The following is a 24,495-nucleotide window of genomic DNA, read 5'->3' as shown; positions in this document are numbered from 1 at the left end:
CAGAGCAATGCATCCTTCTGCGTCAGTGGTGTAGAAGAGGGAGAAGGGGCAGGAAGGAAATAGTCTCAAGGGCCACACCTCCTGCAAGGATCATAGAGGGCAGCTAAAGGGTCTCAGATGTCTGGACAGTATGCTGCCCTCCAGAGTCCGGTAGCATTGTATCCAGATTCCAATGGGGTACAACTGTACTTGCTTCTCTGTTGGAGCGGGGAGGTAGAGATTCCAGTTGAGTGTTTGTGCATGGAGTTCTCCTGAGGCAGAATACCTACAGTAACAATTCTGATAATCTTGCCATATATGTTGTAGGAGATAAGAGTGTTTGTCTCTTTATGTTCCAAAGTGCTTCCTTTATGATCCAAATGTGCTTTCACAATCGTTCCTATCACCAAAGTTCCCCTTTGAGAGACCAGAGAGGTATAGCCCACATTCATGCTGTATGTCCTGTCATCTGAGCTACAGTTTCCCTAGCAGGGGCTTGTATGCTGAGTTGGTGTGCTACAATTGGCTCCACCCTATGGTTTGTATCCAATGCTCTGTCTTAGGAATGTAGGTGGGGCAGGTGGATGGTGCAATTTTCCGATGTTTTTCCCTTTCCCATTGTTCTCTAAAGCAGTGTTTTGCAAACTCTGGGTTGGGACCCACAAGTGGGTCACGAACCAGTTTCAGTTGGGTCGCATAGCACCTACCTCAGCCACCACTGAAAATTCAGAGATGAAAATAGAGGGTACAGAGCTGTTAGGCGGGGCTGGCTTCCTGTGGGATTGAGGCATGGTGCTTTCCCTGAATAGGTGAGAAGATGAGAACCTGGAAAGGGGAGAGGGCTGTATGGTTGGAGAAGGATCCAAGCCTGCATTCTGCTTTGACTTCTGAGCTGGAATGTTTGAGTTCCAAGCTATGCAAAATAACAACACGAGCATGCTTTGTAATGGGACCTTTGGATGATTGTGGCTTAGGTTTGAAGCCTAAATTGATGATGTCACTTCCAGCCATGACATCACTTCCAGGTTAATGACATTACTTCTGGTGGGTCCTGACAGATTGTCATTCTAAAAAGTGGGTCCCTGTGCTAAAAAGTGCAACAACCACTTCTAAAGGGTTAGTTACACCTACCTACAGTAGCTGTGTCATTGGTATAGTGTTTTTCCATTTGGGGGGGCATGTCCATCATCTGAAGTGGGGTTCAGATATAGCATACATCAACTCTTCCTTCCATGTCCCTCCCCAGTCTCCTCCTCTTTCTCCTCCCTTTTTTGGCCTCTTCACTGGTAGGCATGCATCAGCAAATGTCAGTGAGGCATAAAGCTCAGTGCCTATTTTTTCCCAGTTTCTTTTGTCAATTTTTCTCTTGGTCAGATTCCCAACTCCCTTCCCTCTCCTTCCTGAGCTTAAATGCTATAAGGTTCCTTCTTGCTTCAATCCTGTTTCCTCTGCAAGTTTTCTGGATACCTTTGTACCATGAGCAGCTGTGAGTTGAGTGTGAGTTGGAATGTTCATATCATTGAATGGTCACACTACTGAATGCACAACCAGTACCAGAGGTTTCATGGCCTCAAATACAGCACAACAGAAATACTTATATCTCAGAAGCAGGAAAGATAAGTATTGAGAGGAAAAAACTCTGAACATAATCATCAATCTCTGAACAATTCTCACACTTTGAAATGAAGGAATCCATAGGATATAATTTCCCAAGTTTCACATGTAGCATTCCAATTACATTAATGTAAGTTTCATCTGCTGACTGAGAATGAGGTCAGTGTAGCTCTCCATGTGAAAACTGGCCCTGGCATTAATCCCTAGCTATTTAACATGAAAGCTTAATAACTATCAAGATCTATTACTTTAAAAATATTTTTCCAAATGTATTTATCAGTATTTTTTCCCCTGAGTAAAGCTTTTCTTTTCTCTTTTGCATCTGTTGAAGTAGACTCATTGTGAAATAAAGCTTGTTATTCAAGATACTGCAGGGCTCCTTATTTTTCTTGCAGAAGACTAAACATAGCTGCTCCTCTGGAACTGACTTTGTAATGCACACAAATGCACCATTGTAAATACTTTTCTGCCTTTAAATGTCAATGCATGGTGGATAACTGAAATAAATAAAGTTAAATGAATTTTTATATACTGGTAATTTTTCTGTATTGATTACAGAGTGCTTATTTGCTGCCCCATTATGTGGACATGTTTATATATACAAGTTATATCTACAGTTTTTATTTACTGTATAGATGTACTGTATACCTTTCTGCATTATGGTATACTGTAATATCTTCATTGCTGTTGTTTCCAAAAGTTATAGTAATTGCCTTGAGTTATATTTTAAATTTTTTCACTAGATGGTTAAATCTTTTCACTAATAAGCTTCCCATAAAGTTTCAGAATGTTGGTTTGTTTTTTGGAATTAGTTTTCATTTATCATGAACAAGGCATTCTCCCCGTTTTCTTGTTCTGTAGCGTTCCATCAGTTTTCGCAGTGACAGTCGGCCTGATCTGCTTACTCCTCGACCTTGGACTAGAAATGTACCTGCTAGCACCAAGCGAAGAGATAGTAAACTCTGGAGTGAGACCTTTGATGCTTGTGTCAATCAGATGCTCACATCTAAAGAAATTAAGCGCCAAGAGGTAGGTTTGTTTATATTTTCTTTGAATAGTTTTGCCTAAAATGAGAGATTGAGGAATGCAGGTAAGTATGTACATGTAGACACCCTTATATCTTGGTATAGATCCCAATGTTTTTGTTTGTTTTGTTTTTCTTTCCTTGAACAGGCTAAGAAAGCTTCTACAAAACCTGCTGCCACCTTTGTCCTTGGCATACACCTAGCATACTGTAGTTATGGAATATACTGTCATCTTGGGCAGGGTATTCAGTTCCAGCCCGGCCTGCTGCTGAGAGCCTGAGTCCTCCCTTCCTGAATACTTGCAGAAGGATGCAATCACTCTCTGCTTTTGGCTGTGGGAGAGTAGCAGCAGCAGCAGCAGATCCAGGAGCCTGGCCCTGTCAAACCCATCCGACTGGACTATCATCTTCCAGGGGCAGGGTGTTTGGTCCCAGTTTAGCCTATGGGGAGGGTTGCCATTAAAGGGGATGACACCAGAGAGGATTGTCCCTTTGGAGAGGAGCCAAGTGGATGCTGTTTTGTAGTCATCACTGTCCTCCCTGGCCAACAGGACCCAGAAGGAGCTATTGGGGAATAGCTGTCTAGCACCCTGGTTAGCATTCAGGATACTGCTGGGTTCCGCCTTCTCCCCCATCTTATTTAATGTGTATATGAAACTGGCAAGAGAGGTCATTTGAGGATCATCAATATGCGGATGATACTCAACACTGCCTTTGTCATCTGATTCTGGGAAAGCAGTTAAAACCTTGGAGCACTGTCTGGAGATAGTGAGGATCCAGATGTGGGCTGATAAAATGGAAGTCCCCTTCATTTAGAAATTCATAATACAGATATTCTGATATTGGCCTGTTCTGAAGGGGGCTGCAGTCCTCTGAAGGAGCAGATCCGTAGCTTGGGACTCTCTGCTGCTCTTGGATGCTGAGGTGGTGATGCTGGTAAGGGTCGCCTTTACGCAGCTCAGGCTGGTGAGCTGGTTGAGGCCAAATCTGATCAGACTTAACCACAGTGGCCCATGCTCGGTGGCATTGAAACTCTGTCACTGCAGCACATTTTGTGGGACTGCCCTTGAAGACTGTCCAGAAGTTACAGTTACCATAGAATGTGGGGGCCTGGTGCTACTGATCTGTTTCTAGCCAATTCAAGGTGCTGATTTTGACCATTTTAGCCCCATGGTGATCAGGCCGAGGATATCTGAGGAACTGCCTTCTCTCATACAAACCAACCGCATCCCTTAAGGTCAGCAAGGGGAACATTGCTATATATATCATCCCTCTGGGGACCAGATGGACAGCAACAAGGGGCAGGATCTTTGTTGTGGGGGTGCCTTTATTATGGAACTCCCTCCTAGAGGGATTAAAAACTGCTCCCTCTTCCTTAGCCTTCCAACAAGGACTGAAGACTTCCCTTTTCTGCCTGGCCTTCCCTTCTTAGTTGCTTTTGTGGTTGTATTCTGTATTTTGTTATTTTTTAATTGCACTTATTATTGCAGTTTTTCTTTTGTGTTTTGCATGTTACTGTTTCTTCCTCTATTTTGTACACTGCCTTAAGAGTTCCTTTTATTAAGAGTGGTGGGATATAAAATCCCTGGGTGATATAACACATCCCTCGCACTCTAAAAAAAAACAAAACAAAACTTACTTTCTTGGGGCAAGAGGGGCAGGTGTCTTGACATCTTCCTTGGCTAAAAGAATTCATAAAATGAATGGGTTGTGGGACTGGAGAAAATATTCTGAAAATGAATAGTATTCATTCTTAGCTTTGGACCGTATCCTATGTCCTACAGGTAAGCCTGATAAAAGAACATGGTTTGAGGGTATATGATGCATGCAGCAAAGTTGCTGAAACAAAGCAGGTCTGAGTCTTCTCAAGAGGCTGCCTAGGAACCCTGAGAATACCACCTTGAAATAAATTATGGAAGAAGGTTGACACTTTTGAGGAAGATTTGCACCTTGGTCCTGTCCTTTTTCTTCCATTGTTGTGCTGCTGCCACCTGGCCTTATTCCATTTTCCTATAATTGCTCTACAGTGCAGAGAAGGGGCCATAGGCCCACTATCACTTTTTCTTAATATCTTGCCTGGGGAGTGCTAACTGATTGTATGTTGTACTGCATTATCATCCCACGAACAAGATCTAAAAGTTTTGTCAGCAACAGGAGCTAGGGTTATGAGAACCTTCCCCCTGTAGTCTACAGATAATGAAAGAGAAGGGAATCAAATGTGTGCAAGAACAAAAAGAAATACAGGCTTCCAGGGCTCTAGCAGGAAATTGCTCAGGTAATGAGAGCAAAACCAATCTCTCACTTTTGCTTTTGGTAGAGAACTTTTGCTGCAATCAAATTTATAAATTTATCACCAGTTTATAAAACCTATTTTATCTTCACACCAAAGTAGGATAAGTGTCTTTAATAGTTTCAGCTAAAAAGTATCAGAATAATAAAGCTTTGAAAGGTTGCTGTTTGATAGCGTTGCCTTTATTAGAACCAACCAAGAAGTATTACTGTGCTCTGGATTTTTTCTTCTTCTTTTTCTAATGGGCGGATGTGATCACTTAGTATTTCAACATTTTTCAAAGTCCTAATTTCTCAAACAATATGTGTTTAATTACAGGCAATTTTTGAACTTTCCCAAGGAGAAGAAGACTTGATAGAAGACTTAAAGTTAGCAAAGAAGGTATTCAAACTTTAAATATTTTGGCAAGGATTCCACAAGTTTGCTTGCTACATATACCATGACAGATGAGCTCCTGCTTCTGCTTGGCAACTATGAGGAGCCTCAGCCTATCTTGAATCTTCAGAGGGCAGGGATTATCCTGCAGCTGCAGAGGCAGGGATTACTGTGCCACAACTCCAAAGATGGGAGGAAGGCTGCAGTTTGTTTGGCAGCTGCATTGCCAAACTGCCCAGACTGCCTTGACAATGCAGGATCAAGCCAGTAGTTCTCCCACTTATCTTTTCCATCTCTGCAGCTGGAGATGGGGAGAGGAACAGACATTTGTCACTGGCTTAACTCAGGTTTGCAGAGAGCAAGGTCAGGGACAAGAGGGGTGGGCAGGATCCTAGCAACCATAATTTTGACTTAGTTACCAAGGCTAGCCTCCCCACCTTTTTTTTCATAAACTGCTTAAGAAAATTCTTAAATTGCTTATTTGGTTTGCAGGCATTCTGTCACCTATGTATGTGGATAAAAGTTCAAATATCTAAACCTTCTGGCATGAAAATTAGAGTTCAAAGGTTATCTCTAAATAGCTAATTTGATGTGCATTTATTTTACAGTTTTTCTGTTTTTTGCAGGCATACCACGATCCTATGCTGAAACTCTCTATAATGACAGAGCAAGAACTGAACCAAATTTTTGGAACACTGGATTCTTTAATTCCTTTGCATGAAGGTATAATTGCTTTCATTCAATACAGGTAAAAGGAGGTCCACTGTACATATTATGCAGAGTGAGATGGTCAGCTGAGATAGTAGAGCTGTGGAATGTTCTACATAGTGCAGAGGTGCAGTCCTGTTTTTGAATCTTCTCCTGTGCAAAACACATCCCTCAGTGCACATAGTAAATGAGTGTAGCCTTCTTCCTGATTTGCTAGTTTACTATATAAAGGATTTTCCTGCTTGGAGAAAGGATTTGGAAATCAGAGTCTCCACCTGTCACCTAAAGTGAATAGAATTTTTCCACTTCATTGTGTAGTATGTAGATTGAGAGCCCAATCCTATGCCTGTCTTCTCAGAAGTAAGTCCCATTATAGTCAGTGGGGCCTACTCCCAGGAAAGTGTGGATAGGATTGCAGCCTGAGTCTGTGATGTTTTTCTACGTTGGACTACAAATGCCTCAAAGTGGCTTGAATAAAAAAGGAATGGGCAGGAATCTAACACATTTGGAATTTCTTTACAAAATCTGCCTATTTCAAAGTAATACTTTTTTATGGATTTTTCTTTTCTTTTGGAATTGGCCTTATAGTGCTTATCACATTATAGTCACTTTTGGGGGTTGCAAAATAGAATCATAGAGTTGGAAGGGACCTAATAGGTCATCCATTCCAACCCCTGCCTGTAGCAGGAAATCCTCCGAGAGCATCTCCAAAAGGTGCTTGTCAAGCTTCTGTTTGAAGATCTCCAGTCAGGCAGAGTCCACCACCTTCCTCAGCAATCTGTTCCAATGTCAAACCACCCTTTCGATCAGGAATTTTTTCCTGATATCTAATTGGCGTCTCTTCTCTTGCAATTTGTACCCATTGAATCTAGTTCTAAACAAAAACAAAGTTTCATTTATTTGACAATTAGTGCTTGTTTGAACAGCTACTGACAACTGTATTTATACATGACACACCCACCTCCTGAAAGTGGTATAGTTGTCAGCAGTTGCTGTATTTACAGTGCTCACATTTTATAGGTTAAATGTTCTCAATAAATCAAATTGCAAACAAAATACGTGGAAGTGAGTTTCTAAGTACAGAGAAATTTTCAGCCTAATCAGGTTTTTGGAAAGAGGTGTACTTTAAACAGTTGTGCATTTTAACAGCCTTGTAAGACTTGTGCAATTTTAAATGATTGGGACTTGTCACAACCATGTGCCTTACAACCCATCCAGCTGTCCTACAGAGCAAATGAAGACACTTGCAAGGCCAGCTGTGGGTCATTTGTGTTGGGTTTGAATGACCACAAACCAGCTAAATTTAACCCAAATGGTAGAACTGTCACCACCCCTCTGGTAGTCTTGATTCTGAGGATGGTCCAAGCCTCTATACATCCCAGCTATTCTGGAGAAAAAGAAGCCTCAACCCTCAGAACTCCCCTTTCTCCAGAGTATTGCAAAAGTTTTCAGCAGTGTAACTTTGTGGTTGACACAGAATTTAGATGAACCTAACCTTCCCAGCAAGAACCACACACTACTGTAGATCAGGGGTGTCCAAAGTTTTTGGCAGGAAGGCCACATCATCTCTCTGACACTGCGCTAGGGTCCAGGGAAAAAAATAATTTACACTTAAAATTTGAATAAATTTACATAAGCTTACATAAATGAATATATTACAGATGAACTTATATGAATGAATGAAGGTCTTGCAATAGCTCGAGGCCTATAAAAGGCCTTTCACAAAGCAAGGCTGGCCTTTCCTTTGCTGCCGCTACTGCATCACAGACATGAAACAGCAAGCAGTGGAGGGAGCTCTCATCCCACAGCTCATGCGAGAGGTCAAACAGTTGCCCTCACACTGAGAGCAGTTGCATGGGGCCAGTGTGGACTCCAACAAATGTCCGGAGGGCCAGGGACTCATTGGAGACTGGGGACTCCATGAGGGCCGCATTGAGAGGCCTCGAGGGCCGCAAGTGTCCGTAGGGCTGTGGTTTGGGCACCCCTGCTGTAGATTAAGAATAGGTTAAGAATAAGTCAAACACCAAGACTTCTGTAATATTGAATTGAGAATTATACATATGCACAACAGAACACAATATATGCTCCTAATCACTTACTGGTTTACCTCATCTGAAAGCATAACTTTTGAGCATGTTCAGAAAGCTGAGACAACCACCCAGCAGCATATATGTCTGTTCTGGCCATAGAAGGCATCTACCCACACTCCAGGAAGAATCTTTTATATTTGAGAGGATACCTTCTGGAAACATCTAACCAATCAGGAGATTCTGGACCTTCATGAAAATGTTCAGATGATGCAAGCTAGTCTGGATGTTATACCAGGTAGCAAGCAAAGTGGCTCAGCCAATCAGAACTCACACACTATGGAGCATTTGAGGGAATGCATCAGGCCTGTCCAGGAGCAATTGCTCTCTCTCTTCCTGGAAGACACAGCTGAAGCAAATTTGCAGTTAACAGCCTAGCTAGTTGGCCTTGAGAAGAAGAGGCCAGCACAGATAAGCCTGCATTGTTAGAACAGGTATCTCTGTGAGAATCCTTCTAATTAGCAGCTTGTTCTCATGCCCAGAGACACAGCTGTGCTCTCACACAAGATGGATTCCTGAGAGCTCTAAGATGGAGTTTGGTAAAGCAGGATTTGACAGATGTGTCACAGGACCATACAATTTTCTTGATCTAAATGCACTCCACTCAAAGCTGCTATTCGTCTTGCTGGAGGCAAAATACAGGCAATGATATGGGAACCTGTGTTTCTTCTTTTATGAGGTTAATAGCAGCACAGGGGGCTTTAGATTGCTACAGGAGGAAAAGGGTTTGCCCTTCCTCAGTTAAAATTAGAATCCACCACAGCTGCTTTTAAGTGCAAATAAAGATGACAGAAAATGCGACTCAGATATCCTGTGTCTTATGTATTTTGGACCTAGGAGAAGACAACTAGCAGAGTGTAACAAAGATTGCCGACAGCCATTTTGGCGTGGGACAATTCACTCAGATTTGTAAAAATGAATGTCACACCGTTTTGCAGCAATTTAATGAGCAGAGAGTGATAATGTGGCAAGCAGATGGTCAAAGATAATGCACATTTCACAGACTAGCACCTAGCAAGATTGAACTGCAGTGGAGAAGACCTAAATATTCCTGATTCCTTATTTTTGTTTATTTGCATATTTATACACCTTTTTCCAGGTAAGACCTGGTGCTCAAGGCAGTTCACAACACACACACAATAAAAATAATTAAAACCACAGTAGCTTAAATAAAAACCTAAAAACAGCAGCTAAAAACATAATACAACAGTATCCAGAAGACAATTCCCACTATCCCCACCTATCAAGTCTCCCCCCCCCCCAACTTCCCACCATCAGAAGCCATTTGAAATAAAAAAAGTCTTCAAGCTCTGCTACAAAATGTCCAGAAAAGGAGGCTGATCACAATTCACCCAGGAGGGAATTCCACATTTGAGGGGGCCACCACCAAGAAGGCCTGTGTCTCACCACTTGCCCCACTGCTTCAGTCAAATGGGGTGCACAAATAAGGGCCCCCTCTGAGATTCTTAGGGGATGAAGCAATCTGTGTAGGAGGCCTAGCAGGACCAACAGGAACATACTCCCCCCCCATCCAGTCCCCAGAGCAGGTTATCAAGTAGGGTGGCCAAGGCTGTCCCTGGCCTGAAGCCAGACTGACAGGGAGCCAGATAATCACCATCTTTCAGAAATCTCTGGGCTTGGGCACCACTGCCCATTCAACCATCCTGTTCAAGAAGGGGAGGTTGGATACAAGCCCAAAATAATTTAAAACTATAGTCATGGGATGGGTTTTTTTTAGGAGGGGGCATGCCACCATTGTTTTTAGCTGTGCAAGCAGCCTCTTCCCTCACCAATGTATTTATCACCTTCCCCACCCATTTGGCCAATCCCCCCTGCTGATACCATAAGCCATGCTTGACAAGGATCCAGCAGACACATTGACAGCTGTACAGCCCAAATGACTCTGGCCATGTCCTCAGGTTGCAAAAGTTGAAAAAAAATCCAAAATAATAGGGACCACCAGAATCATCAATGAACCCTGCCAGCATGGAATCCAGATAGCGACAGATTTTAGTAATTTTATCTGCAAAGTGCTTACAAACAAATAAATTTCATGTCATCTTCACCTGGAGCTGAACTGAGCAAGCTGTGCATGACAAGGAAAAGCCTTCCTGGACAGTCTCAGTAGACACGATGATAGCAGAGAAAAAACTGTGGAGTAAGCCCTAAAACAAGCTCTAGCCTGTGTCTAGTTGGTTCTGTCACAAGTCTTCCTCCACCATTACTGCAGACATATCTGCCCTGTGGCTTCATTGCCTGTAGCTCTCTAGTAAACCAAGGAGGCGGCTTGGAGGCATGGTAGACATTGTTCAGAAGCAAGCTGATCCACTACCATCACCATTTCCTCATTCCATAGCAATGCCGCATTCAGTATGTCTAGTATGTTGGGTTTTGTGGTATATTTCACAGATGTCTGGGAAAAGGACTTGGGAGAAGGAAGGCTAACCATGGGGAGTGGGGCTTAGTGGACATAAACCCCTTCTTACTCCCCACTTTCTCTTTTTTGATTCAGCAGCTGAATAGGGGAAGAACCTTGGTAGTTCATCTGCTGCCACCATTCCAGGTTACAAAGATCAGGCAAAGGAGGCCATCTGTGAAAAAACCCCTCCCAGGAATTATGGAAAGTCAAACTCACAGTAGTGTCTACAGGCCAACTCACATGACATAACCCATAGAAGTACCCATGAATTAAGCAGGCCAAGAATCAAAATATAGCTAGTTTAATTCCTTTTCTTTTAGTTTTTTAACAAAATGGGAGATGGGTGGAAGGCTGGTGAAAAATGCCAGTCTTGGCTAGATCGACACCGACTATTGGGAAACAGATAAAGACTGATCGGCCTATAATTTCTCAGGTCCTCCGTCCCTCCCTTTATAGCAATTTGAGTGACGTTAGCTATTCTGCTATCCTCTGGCATAATGGCTGTTTTAAGGGACAGGAGCGAGGACACCAATCCACAAAGACGTGCTTGATAGAAATTGAGTTTCATACAAAGGCTGCTTGCCAGCACCTTTTTAGGCTGCTGAACCTGTATAGAAGCTTCTGGAGAGTTGTGTCCAAAAGTAAAGGAAAATAGGACATTCATCACAGATGGATATAGAGAAATAAGATTTGCGTGGAAATAATAAATATTTAGATCAGAAAAGCTATTAAGTGTTCCTTTTTAAACGTATTGACTTTTTTCTTGTTTTTATCAGATCTTCTTAGGCAGCTTAAAGAAGTAAGGAAGCCTGATGGATCTACTGATTATGTTGGTCACATCCTTGTGAGCTGGGTATGGATGACCTTCATGCTTACTCATATGTTAATTAGTCTTCTTATCACTGTCTTCATTTATCAAGATTAGAAAGTTGAAAATGAATAGGGCTTCTTTGATATTATTGGTCATGGATAGCATAACCAAAGCAAATAAAATGTGTGAAGAATGGGCAGGCATATCAGAATTTGAAAATTTAGTGGCAATGAATAACTAATTCCACAAATGTATTAGTTAACAAATTCAAGTCCTACTTGATTAAGAACCTGTAGCACTAACTCTGCAGAAGAGCAAGGATCAGAGGCAAACGATGTGTCACTTAAGGGCCCAATCCTATCCAACTTTCCAGCACCAGTGTAGCCACAATGCAGCCCCGTGGTAAGGGAACAAATGCTCCCATACCTTGAGGAGGCCTCTGTGACTGCCTTCCCACCACAGGATGCAATGCACACCTCATTGGCATAGGCTATACCGGCACTGGAAAATTGGATAGGATTGGGTCCTGAGTTGAGTCAGAAGACAAGACCCAGTTTACTTTTGAGTTCAACTTATACTGAACTTCAGTAACTTGCTACTGTATTGAATTACAGATAGAAATTTCAAATGATGTGAAATAGTAGTAATATAGTTGCATAACTGACATCCAGATATTGTCAGTAGCAGGTAAGTGTCATCATGGAGAAGTTATACTCCAAAAAAATTCTGAACCACTGCTGTTAAGAGGATTAAGATATAACCTTATGCAAGAGTTATATTGGAGTGAACACTGGATAGAGGGGAATACCCCCAAAACAATTGCCAGATGTATACCCTACAAATTATTTCTAAACATTGTTTTTTCAGTTACCCTGCCTGAATTCCTATGATAGCTATTGCAGCAACCAGGTAGCTGCTAAAGCTTTGTTGGACCTCAAGAAGCAAGATCATCGAGTACAAGATTTTCTACAGCGTTGCCTAGAATCTCCTTTTAGCCGTAAACTGGACCTATGGAATTTTCTTGACATTCCAAGAAGCCGCCTGGTGAAATACCCTTTGCTACTCAGAGAAATTCTGAGGCACACACCAAATGATCATCCAGATCAACAGCACCTTGAAGAAGCAGTATGTATTTAGTATAAATACATTTTATAATACCATTTAAAATGTTGCCCCAGCCAGTTATCTGAAAGTATAGAACTCTGCTGAGTGTGTGCATATAAGAAGTTATTGAAATCAAAGGCATTTTATTAATTTAATGAATACGTAGAGCTGCTTTCTGTGCACAAAGGATTACCCATTGCACATACATAGCACAAAATTCTGCTCATAGAGCATAAGGGGGATGTCACTGCAGTGTGTTGGGGAGCCAGTGATGAATGGCCTTTGTAATAAGTGGTTCAAAAGGAAGAAAATAATGTTTAAAAATGAAACGCCAAACTGAAGTGTATAACACTTACATAGAATGTCTTCTGTTCACATCATTGTCAGTCTCTGGAAGAATAATGCTTGTTTTCTTTGTTTAAGGAATTTATACCCTGCTTTTCTACCCTTTTAGGGCCCTCAAGGCATCTAAGCCTAATATCGGAACATTAAGTTCCATTCAGCGTTTTAATGGTAAAAAAGAAGCTAGAAGAGTTAGCAAAGTTGGATTGCCAGATTCTGACATGTTTCATTGTCTTTTTCATAGATTAATATTGTCCAAGGCATTGTGGCAGAAATCAACAAAAAGACAGGTGAATCTGAATGCCAGTTTTACAAAGAAAGGCTAATATACCTTGATGAAGGCCAAAAGGACTCCTTGATAGATAATTCACGTGTTGTATGTTGTCATGGTGAACTAAAGAACAACAGAGGAGTGGTAAGGAGTTGATGTTTAAAAACCAAATACTGGTTCACTTTTTCAATATTCTGTTTTATTACTTCAGTAACTTACAGATGAATAATACTTTATTGGTATGAAAACTAGCACAGTAACCAGCTGTGCTACTTTGCATTTGGGATTCAGCCCACTGAGTTCTACAAATGGATGGGACCTGGACCACACCATTTTAATTGGAAGTTGAAAAGATTTAGGTAGCTTCTACACTCTCCTTCTGTTTCCAGGGGTGACACAGGTGGAACCTTGTTGGGTACAGTACCCCACAAGGCCTACCAGCCGGCAGCATAGAACTAGTTATGAAAATAGTCACATTGTGACTTTCTGTTTTCTTATCTCTATATGAAACTCAAGAGTCCTGTATAGGGACAGGAAATCCAAGTCACTGCACACCTGTACTATCCTAATAGATTAGTTCTGTGCCGCAGTCAGTAGTCTTGAGCCTAGCATTGTTAGCCCAGTGGGTCAGTGTAGGTGGGGCAGAGGGCCTGTGTGAATTTCACCTCCTCCCTCTTCTAGGAATTATCAGATTCGCTGGTGGGAAAAGGAGTAGGAGAAGGTGTTCATTAGAGTTGAAACTCACACGGGTTCTTTCCCCTCCCCCACTAACTGGACTCTCTTAGGCAGCTTAGGGAGGAGGAAGCTGTGTTCCATCTGTCAGTCCACTAAACTACATTTGGGTATGGAAGAGACAAAAGCTACAAGGAAGAAAGAAGTTAGATGTGATGTCACACACAAATGACATTATCACACCTGTGAGAAACACATAAGGATGAACCTACACATGTACCTAAAAACACACTGAGGGATGTTTGGTTATGTAGCACTTAAGGGGAATTGGTATTTGTGGAAAAAATAGAAGAAACTTCAAAATGCATAGACTATTTATGAGTCGTTTACAATAATAGGCAGGGGAATCAAAATAAAAGCAGTATGAGAGGCAAAACAGTAATGAAACAAGGGTTAAAACAATATAAATAGAGCAAAATAAATGAACAATAATATACAATCTCACTTAGAATGAGTGTGAGCCTGTTAACCCAATATCTGTCCAAAGGTACTTAGAACAGAGGTGAGAAGAGGGGGTAGGAGCTTGGTTTCCATAGAGCAGGGATGTCAAACATAAGGCCTGTGGACCAGATGTGCCCCTTTCCCCCCTCCTCAAAGTGCTTTAGCCAGGCCTTGTGATAACTGGACTCTCTCGACAGCACCACTTCTGTTGAGGTGTCACTTCACAGACCACCTCTCAGGTGCTGAACTGCAAAGTGATACTGCAACAGAAGTGGTGCAGTAGTGGCCAATGAGTTTCTATGTGAGAACAAAGTGCTTATTTCTGGCCATCATCTGCTTAATGACTTCCTGATTAATGATGTCTCTTTGGCCCTCAACAGGCTCCATGAAAGCTATTCAGCCCCTTATATGAAATGAGTTTGACACCCCCCTACATAGAGGAAGGAGATAGGAGAGGTCAGCGTTCACACAGAAGAAGAGAAACACTGTGTCATGGTTATTAGGTGGTTTAAGAAAGACAAGCAGGATTTTCAGTAAAAACAGACTCTAGAGCAGTGATTTTCAACCATTGTGCCGTGGCACACTGGTGTGCCGTGGCACACTGGTGTGCCGCAAAGGGTCTGCAGGTGTGCCACGGGAATTGGGGAGGGTCATTTATTATTAAGGCTATTGGGGGATGTGAATCCCCCATCAGCAGCATGGTGTGCCTTGTCAATTGTCAAAGAACTGATGGTGTACTTTGACAATCTTAGCATCTTGTCAGTGTGCCCTGAGATGAAAAAGGCTGAAAATCGGTGCTCTAGAGTGATTGGGAGGGGAACGTGGACATGAAACCTGGCAAAGAAATAATAGTAATAATAATAACTAGGTATTTATATACCGCCTTACTGGTCATCAGATTACTCCTCTGACTTTATTCAAGGCGGTTTACTTAGGCAGGTGTTCTAAATCCTTCAAGGGGATTTTTACAATCATAGAAGGTTCTATCTTTCAAGAACCACACAACATTTCAGATGAATCTTGCTGGTCTGGTCTCACTTCTGGCCTCCAGTTGCCTCCCACGCAGGCTGACAAGCAGCTCCTTCATCTCTCACATAGAGGGCATCCAAGATGCTTCTTCACTCACACCAAAGAGCAGGTGGAACAACTCGGCTCGGCTTGTCAGCTGCTTCAAGGTCTAGCTGTTCAGTGAGCTGCCGGTGGCTTTGAACTGGCGAACTTCCGATGTTATCTTCAGGATGACGGAGGCTCTACCCTCTAGACCAGACCTCCTGCCCTGGAGTGTCTGGACAAGCACATCAGTGGCTCAAAGCATAAAATGAATTGGAAAGCAGAGACAGTGGAGGCTAGGTTGAAATTGCTTCACTATTCGCTTGTAGCAAGAGCACTTGCTGTCCACCTCAAGGACTCTTAAAGCAGTGGCTAAGAGAAAGGAGTTTTAGAGAGAGCAATAGATTTCACTATCTTACAAATTGCCATTCAGTACAAAAAAGCTTTACATATGCTAGATTGGTTAAAAGACTCCTATTCTAGAGAGTCTGGAGGCTAATTTTCTGGGCTGTTGCCATGTGGGTTGAAAAATAGAAAAAGGACATTAAATACAAGAAGGCAAGAAAAACTGCACAATCAATGATCTATGTGTAGGAAATCTAAAACTAGTCTACACTAGTACTTACCAAGCCTACCTAGCTCAATCTACTGGGATACGTTGCTCAGGCCTGTTTAGCCAAGTTAGGGCCCAGTCCTATCCAACTGTCCAGCACCAGTGCAACCGTAATGTAGCCCCGAGGTAAGGGAACAACTGTTCCCATACCTTAGGAGGGATCTGTGACTGCCTCTCCACCACAGGATGCAATGCATGCCTTAATGGAGCAGCTACACCGGCACTGGAAAATTGGATAGGATTGGGCCTCAGGCTTTGGGGTCAAAGACTAGAAAGGTAAAGAAAGGAACAGGAGTGAAGGATGACCAGCAAATCTTACTTAACTTGTATGATTTCATCTTCAGTGACTTATTGGCACCAAATTGCCTTTAAAACAAAGACAACAACAACAAAAACTTTCACAGGATTTCCCAATATCTTAAGAACTGATCAGGCACTGAGTGCGGATGTCTACGTTATTATTAACAGTATTTATTAACAATATTTACAGCTGCTTTGGGAAAATTAGAATACTGGCTTTGCTCAAGTAAAGGGAAGGGAGTCCCAAAGAGAGTCCCTCTTTGGAGGCAACAGGAGAAAAGATTTCAGGTTGGGTTGGCCCTGACCAAAGTTTAGAAAACACAATATAAGCCACCCTACCACTATGAATGCTGGGTATTAATTCATAACAGGAGACCCAGGTCATGGCATTACAGTACAGCCTGGCACAAGCAGGCACCTGCTGCATCCATTTCCCATCATGTAGTTAGTTGGTGAACTACTTTAATGCCTTAAAAAAAAAACACCCTCTGCAATCTGAAAATTATAATTTTTTCTTTGGTTTTTGCTTTACTCTCAGAAGCTACACGTCTTTCTTTTCCAAGAAGTGCTGGTAATTACTCGAGCAGTTACACATAATGAACAACTCTGCTACCAGCTGTATCGGCAACCCATCCCCGTGAAGGATCTCGTGCTGGAAGACTTACAAGATGGAGAAGTGAGATTGGGTGGATCCATACGTGGTGCATTTAGCAACAATGAGAGAAGTAAGAATGCATTATTTCAGTGCTATCCATTTTTTTTCATTTTTAAAAGTGCTGCTTGCTTAGTGCTTAGATAGAAAGTGACCTTTTCTTCAAATAGCTGTTTATAAAAATGAACAAAACTGAAATCCCATGGGTTTCCCTGTGAATTCTGTTGCAACATCCAAATCTTTCTTGGAAGCAGAAACTTTCATATTATTCATACAAAACATTTTGCCCTGGCTTTTTAGATTTTTAACTGGGGGGGGGGGGGAGTAAGATTTTGAAAAGCGGTGCATAAAGTTTAAGAGCATAGCATGCTCGAAACTTCTGGCAGGAAATGGCAGAGACCCCACAGCCCAAGTGTTCACGTGAATATACTTTCATAATTTATTTTCTATTTAATTATTAAATATTTGGGCTTATTTACAAGAGTATGGAACAAGATAGTTAGTCAGAGTAAGGAAACAAGTGGAGTTTTGGGCAAGGATTTTAGGGAAATGAGAGGAGATATGGCAGAAGTGTTCTGGGCAGCAGTTAGAAGCAAGGGAGGAAAGAAGGAATCACTTGAAGAAGCAAGATACTTGTGATCTGCTGAGGGTAATGAATCTGGACGGGCAAAAATTACAGCAGGAGTTTGCTGAAATATTAGTGTTGAGTGGTTATAGTGTGTGTAGGAGTTTCCAGCAGAGCAAAAACAAACGGCAGCACAACAGAAACTTGAGGCTGATGTCCAAGGCAATCTCTCAGAAGACAAAGAAGCACTTGACACGAGAGTTAGGTTCCATCACCAAGAGATATTATATACAAGAATATTTACAGCAACACTGGTCAATCATACAGGGACACACATACACGGCATCCTGATTCCTATTTCCCCAGCTCACCCTCACTCACACTCACCCTGACCCACAGTTGAGTGTTTGTCTGCGGCCTTGTTATATGCACAAGGCACACCCACAATCAGCTGCACAGAGTCAGCAATCAGGAACAGCTGCTTCTTGTTACTAGCTACAAACAGTCTATTCACCATAGCATTTGTTACATTCCCTCCTGTGCACAGGACCTGAGTGATTTCCTGGGTTCAGACCTCAACAATTAGTGTGCAGGGATATAGAAGGAGCAAAGTCACCAAAGATTTTGAAGCAAGGACAGGGTACTTGCTTAATATCCAGGTGTAGACAGGAAGCTAGCGTAAGAATATAAGAATGGGAATTACATAGAACAGTGACAGTGGTGGATGTTTTGGCAAGAATGCCGAGTAGAAGTGGGGAAACAGATGAGACCATGGAAGATCAGAGAGTGGAAGGTTGTAGTAGTTAAGGCAAGAGACAACCAGGGCATGAACCAATCAGAGCTTTTGAAGAGAGGTTGGAAGGGCAATAGAAAGAGAAGTGACATGATTTGTTAATGAACAAAGGAGAATGAGGAATGACAGAGAAAGCAAGTGCTATTCACCACCAGTGACATGGGAACCCCTCCCTTCATTATTGGTGGTAGTGGGAAATGGCGACGGCAGCTACTGATGAGGAATGGGATTCTCTATGCCTTTACCTACAGCAGAAGTGAAGTAAGTAAGTGAAGTAAGCTTGAAATTGCCTTAGCCCTCTGCAGGTTGTCCAGCACAGCAGTTGTGTAGTTGGGGGGGGGGTTGTCACAGGGATGCTGTTACCCCAGGTGCAACTCCATTGGGACTTCTCCTGGTCTCAGAAGGCCTGCTAAGTGCCTTAAAACATCACTTCCAGTTTTGCCCAGAAAACCAGAAGTGATGTTCTAAGGCCTTCCCAAGGCCCAGGGAGGCCACCCAGGACCTCAGAACACCCTCTGGATGTGACAGGAGTGCAGCTCTGGTCACATCTGTAGTACAGGTAAGGGGGCAACCCTGGAAGGTGTGTCCCAGAGCAGCACTTCTTCCAGCTATGCCACTGCAGCAGAACCTCTCGTGTATCGCTGATGTAATCTTATTGGATGTCATTTGCCTTCAATCGATGCTCAATGGCAGCTTTTACTTTATTTTTACTATTACTGGTTCCTGTTGATTCTTATAAACTGTCAGCCATGAAAAAAAAAATCTTTAGGTTTATTTTGTGACTGTTCTTTAACTTGTTTGTCTTCCTATTGGTTTTAAACTTTAAAAAAAAGTTAGAAGTGCTATGCTTCGTATTAAAAAAAACTTAGGCAGTCCAGCAGAACCTGCTACTCGCAATCCACATGCAGCCCACAAGTTTCAGCCACCAGAAACTCAACAGACATTTTCTTGCTTTCGTTGCTGCTTGCTTTGGACAGATAAGAATGTCCCTATGCAAGCACCAAGCACTTGTCAGTGCATGGCTGTGTGAGCTGCATTTGGCTTAGTGGGCCCTGGTTTGTAAAAGTCTGCTATATTGCAAGAGAGTGCAGCATAGAAGCGTTAATGGTTGCAACTTTATTTTAGTTTTCCATGGTACTTAATGGAACCTTCAACTATTTAAATCCTTCCTATCCTCAGAGGAAGAGTGGTATAAAAATAAGAAAGTAAAATTTCTAGTAATTTCATGGAGATACAAATAAAGGGCTTGAACTTCAAAGGGTGGAGATTATAGTTAACAGTACGCATAAGTTCTTGCCCACATGGTAATCAGTGTATTAATAAAGATTCTTTCTTTCAGTTAAAAACTTCTTTCGAGTCAGTTTCAGAAATGGATCTCAAAGCCAATCCCACTCGTTACAAGCAAATGACACCTTCAACAAGCAGCAGTGGCTCAACTGTATCCGTCAAGCCAAAGAAACAATCTTATGTGTGTCAGGCAAGAGTGAAATACTGCTTTCTGAAGAATCCTTCCTGTCAACACATAGAAGCAGAGTACCCAGGCAAGAATCAAAGTTTGAGCAAATGGACCAATCGGATAGCAGTTCAGACTGTAGTATGGACACCAGTGAAATCAGCATTGACTGTGATCACATGGAGCAGACGAACTCTTGGAAGACTGACAAAGAGCTAGAAAGCAATGTCTGACTGAAACTTCATAGAATTCTTCTGTGTCTTACCTGTACAGTATTTGCATTCCTCATATGGAGCAAGAAGCACTTTTTAATTTTGTGACAATGTCAACTTGATATCTATTTTTTGTGTGTAATTTGGAATGTATGACAGCTATAATCCTGTGATAGTCTATAGATGTGTCAATGGCTGGGGGAGGTACTGTTCAAATGTCCTGTTGATGGGTATGATCTTTAAACTACTGTCTTTATGCATATTACAGAAGTGTCTGTTTATAAAGTGTCTTCTGACCTCTCAGATGATATCAAAACCAGAAAACGGTTGTAAATGATGCACAGCTTGAAAAGCTTAAAGGGCCTCATTACTTGATTACTTTGTACCATCAAGCAATTGATCCACGTCAGCGATCTAATACAGATGGAACTTTCACATCACCTCACATACAGTGGTGTTCAACTGAGTCAGTGTACACTTTCAGTTGAGTTGGCGAAAAGAAATCAAGAGCACAATCCTAACCCGGTCTACTCAGAAGTAAGTCCTAGTTTGTTCAATGGGGCTTACTCTCAGGAAAGTGTGATTAGGATTACAGCCCAAGTGATGTATGGGCAGTTGCAAACCAGTCTTGTGTCTGAGGATAAATTAAGACAGTATATCAATACAATTTTTACATCTTTATGAAGAAAGGAAAGATCTTTACTTTAACAGTAAAGGGTGACAGTTGCACCATACAATTGAAAGCAAATAGTCAGTTCATCTTCAGAGGAAAATCTGAAACTTTGTTTTTTTCAAATAAGTGGCTAATAACCTGCTTATTACCCTAATTGTAAAAAGATCATCAACAGGCAAAAGATCCGAAAAAAGCAAAATCACAACTTCTCAGTGACTTTTTATAAATTGTCTGTATTGTTCAATGTAGCCATGGGATCCTAGATGATAACCTATGGGTCACATCCAGCCCCATAACACATTTTGAATGGTTGACAGACCACAGGTGTGTGCATTGCCCTACTCCTTCCTCTTCTTCCCCCCCGCCCCTGCTTGTCACCACACAGCTTCTTCCTGCTGCCTGAAGTGACCCTGGGGGGGGGGGTGTCTCAGTGAGTCCAGCAGAGAACAGTATTACATAGATGCACAGAAGCAGGCTTGCAGCTGCAACTATTCTCTTATTGTGAAAATTCTAAAGGGTAATGTACAAAATGTATATATTTTCTAGAAATGATTTGTTTGAGCTTCCCATAAGAGAAAGACTGAATGATATGGCCCTTGCAGCTAATGGTTTGGGGACCCCTGTTGCAGCCCTTTCTGTGGCCACAGCCAACTTTTTATATGTAAAATGATACTCTATAAGGTATCCCTTAAACTTTTTTTTCCTTTTTCAAACATTAGCTATACTAATTTCATTAGAACAGCCATTATAGGATGCCTACCAAAAAAAAAAAAAAAAGCATTCCTTCTTTCACTATCCTTAATAGGTCCTAGCATCTTCTGCCTGCTCTCAAGATATCTGTAAAATACATGGTGGTATATGAAAATGTATTGGCTATGTGTGGAAGTCTTCCACAGCATAATCCTCAGGACCAGCACTGCAAACTAACACCAAGGTACATCCTCCAGACCAGGGGTGCCCAAACACTGGCCCTGGGGCCACTTGCGGCCCTCAAGGTCTCTCAATGCAGCCCTCAGAGAGCCCCCAGTCTCCAATGAGCCTCTGGCCCTCTGCAGATTTGTTGGAGCCCGCACTGGCCCGATGCAACTGCTCTCAGCGTGAGGGCGACTGTTTGACCTCTTGCGTGAGCTGTGGAATGAGGGCTCCCTCCACTGCTTGCTGTTTCATGTCTGTGATGCAGCAGCAGCAAAGTAAAGGCCAGTCTTACTTTGGGCAGTCTTTTTATAGGCCTTGAGCTATTGCAAGACCTTCATTCATTGGTATAAGTTCATCTTTAATATATTCATTTATGTAAACCTATGTAAATTTATTCAAATTTTAAATGTAAATTAATTCTCTCCCTGGCCCCACAATGTCAGAGAGCTGATGTGGCCCTCCTGCCAAAAACTTTGGACACCCTTGCTCCAGACTGATGGAAGAATACATACTGAAACTGTTTGGACTTGGGCTCCAGAAGAATTTTTGCCTTATTTTGGATGCACCTATGTTCCCTCACTTCTTTTAAAAATTATCCCCAACATCTCTTATGATGGCAATTCATCTACCAAAGTTTCTAGTTCTCAGAGAGATTTTAACTTGTTTTGTTAGTCACACTCTTCAGTCAGACTTCTACCCTTAGGCCCAAATCCTAACCAACATTCCAACGCTAGCATAGCAGTGCCAATGGAACGTGTGCTGCATCCTGCATGGAGGCCTCTTCAAAGTGAGGGAATGCTTGTTCCCTTACCTTGGAGCTGCATTGCCCTTATGTCAGTGCTGGAAAATGGGTTAGGATTGCGCCCTTAATAGGAAAAATGTGAAAAAAAATTGGTAGACCTGAAAACAAGCTTTCAATGCTGCTGAAGCTGAATACAGAAATGTGAAATTTCCCCATTTTTAAAAAAGAGGGGAAGGACTGTAGTTCAGTGGTAGAGCATCTACTTTACATGTAGAATATCCCAGGTCTGATCTCCAATATTTCCAAAGTGAAACAGAGAAAATTCCTATCTGAAACTATGCAGAGCTAGTGCCAGATATGTAGATTATACTGAGCTACATAGGCCAATGAGTCTGATTCAGTATAAGGCAGCTTCCTATTCCCCAAGAACAAGCATCAAACTTACAATCTAGTGCACTGAAATTATCTCAAAAACCACTATTTTTTCAATTTAGACTGTATCCTGAACACAAGCAGTAATATTGCCAAAATGCATCCTTCATATATAATACATGTTTACAGGAAAAACTGGGTGGTAATAGTGATAAAGAAGATGTTTTAATTTGTACATATTTTTTGCTATGTGTTAGAGGAACCATTGTGTTGAAATAATCAATATAAACACAGATTTTACTTCTACTTTAAAAGAATTATGACCAATTTTACTCTATAGAACATTTCTGTATTTATGAGTTCTAAACTTGACAATTCTTCTCTCTCAGACTTTTAATTTATTTTAATTGCTTCATTTTGTAAGTTAGTTTTAACTAATCATGATAGGTGAACAAGATACAAAATAAAACCCCAGAAAGTATAAAATGCAAACTACTGAAACAAGAAAGATTTGCTGAAGTTTTGGAGAAACAATGTAATGTTTTTCATTAAAACTATGTATAGATAATTTGTCTGCATAAGAGCCTTACACTGTTCTCAAAGCATTCCAAATAAATTACACACTTAACCAGTCCCCCCAATCTTAATATAACTAAAGGAGATAATAACATCGCTACAAAGTCAGTGATTTCTGAACAATACTGGTTAGTAATATTTGTACTTGATTGCAGCTTGTATCTATCTGGTTCATAATTGACTGATGAAACACAATATCAGAGTGGACTTTATGACAGTGAGTTTAAAAGTCATATATATTTGCTTTAATGTGAAAGTTACTGTTGTGGAGCGATGTGTTTTAATGTTAATAATAATCATCATCAGAAATTTTGCCTATATTATTAACAGTATAAACCACTTTTCAACAAAAGTTCACAAAGCAGTTTACAGGAAAAAATCAAATAAGTAAATGGTTCCCTGTCCCCAGAAGGGCTCACAATCTAAAAAGATGCAGAAAAACACTAGGAACCACTAGAAAAGACCTCATGTTGGGGTGAAAAGGGACAATTACTGTCCCCTTGCTAAATATAAGAGGAGCACCACCTGAAAAAAATGACTCTTGACCAGTTAGCAGAAGATAAATCCTTTTATACCATGGTACATAAACCAAATGAGTGAAAGCTGAATTGTGATCCCAGACATTTAGAAACAGCTAAGATAAAAAAGGCTTTATTCTAGGCATATATTTTTTTCAAACAATTCACTTTGGGTTTTCTATACATAAAGTATTATAGATATTGTATTGTCTACAGTAGATCAGCTACAAAAATGTATGTCTGAATTGTTGGGCTATAATATATTAAGGAAGCTACATTTTGTTCACTAAAACAAATGAACAGAAACAATGTTTTGTTGCTCATATGAGCAATATTGCTCCATCAAGAATCACTGTAAAGGTTTCAACTTTCCAGCCACATAATTGGCTTGCAGCAAGGTATTTGCACAAGCAGAGTACAGGATGCATGCACACACACTCTCAGTGACAGATTGCAGAGACTAATTTTTTAAGTCATGGGTAGGGGTGTTTGTTTCCAGTAAGCAAGATAGGATTACAACCTAAGTCTTACTGAATACAATGGGCTTACTTCTGAGTAAAAAAATACCATTCTAGTCATGGGCCAATATTATCAAACATATGCTAAAGGTGCCTAAAAAAACCAAGTTACAAATAACCACTGTTATTCAAACAAGACTGGTTTGTGCATCTTCACAAGAACCAGACATCAAACAATGTATTGTATTGGCAACCTTCAGTCTCGAAAGACTATGGTATCGCGCTCTGAAAGGTGGTTCTGGCACAGCGTCTAGTGTGGCTGAAAAATAAACAATATAGCAGGGCATACCACAGTGTGTTGTGGCATGCTACTACTGCAGTTCTGAATTGAAGCCTAACAAAGATA

At 41.4% G+C, this 24,495-nt stretch overlaps 1 protein-coding gene across 2 annotated transcripts in view; it reads left to right on the top strand.

The window, feature by feature from the left end:
- Positions 1–20,075, top strand: part of ARHGEF3 (Rho guanine nucleotide exchange factor 3) — a 41,744-nt gene extending 21,669 nt beyond the window's left edge. Inside the window, exons 3-10 of one of the 2 annotated variants that reach the window (XM_066614667.1) lie at positions 2,455–2,622; positions 5,226–5,288; positions 5,909–6,005; positions 11,273–11,349; positions 12,175–12,432; positions 12,998–13,168; positions 16,699–16,836; positions 19,510–20,075. In XM_066614667.1, coding sequence (XP_066470764.1) covers positions 2,455–2,622; positions 5,226–5,288; positions 5,909–6,005; positions 11,273–11,349; positions 12,175–12,432; positions 12,998–13,168; positions 16,699–16,836; positions 19,510–19,842 — 1,305 coding nt within the window. In that variant the 3' untranslated portion in view covers positions 19,843–20,075. Of the gene's footprint in view, positions 1–2,454; positions 2,623–5,225; positions 5,289–5,908; positions 6,006–11,272; positions 11,350–12,174; positions 12,433–12,997; positions 13,169–16,698; positions 16,886–19,509 lie in introns of both variants that reach the window. The other variant, XM_066614666.1, reaches the window with a different exon arrangement.
- Positions 20,076–24,495: the final 4,420 nt, after the last annotated feature.

Source organism: Tiliqua scincoides, chromosome 2, assembly GCF_035046505.1.
Source record: "Tiliqua scincoides isolate rTilSci1 chromosome 2, rTilSci1.hap2, whole genome shotgun sequence".
NCBI classification, from domain to species: domain Eukaryota; kingdom Metazoa; phylum Chordata; class Lepidosauria; order Squamata; family Scincidae; genus Tiliqua; species Tiliqua scincoides.
Note: the sequence above shows the minus strand (reverse complement) of the source record. Positions and strands in the feature narration are given on the sequence as shown.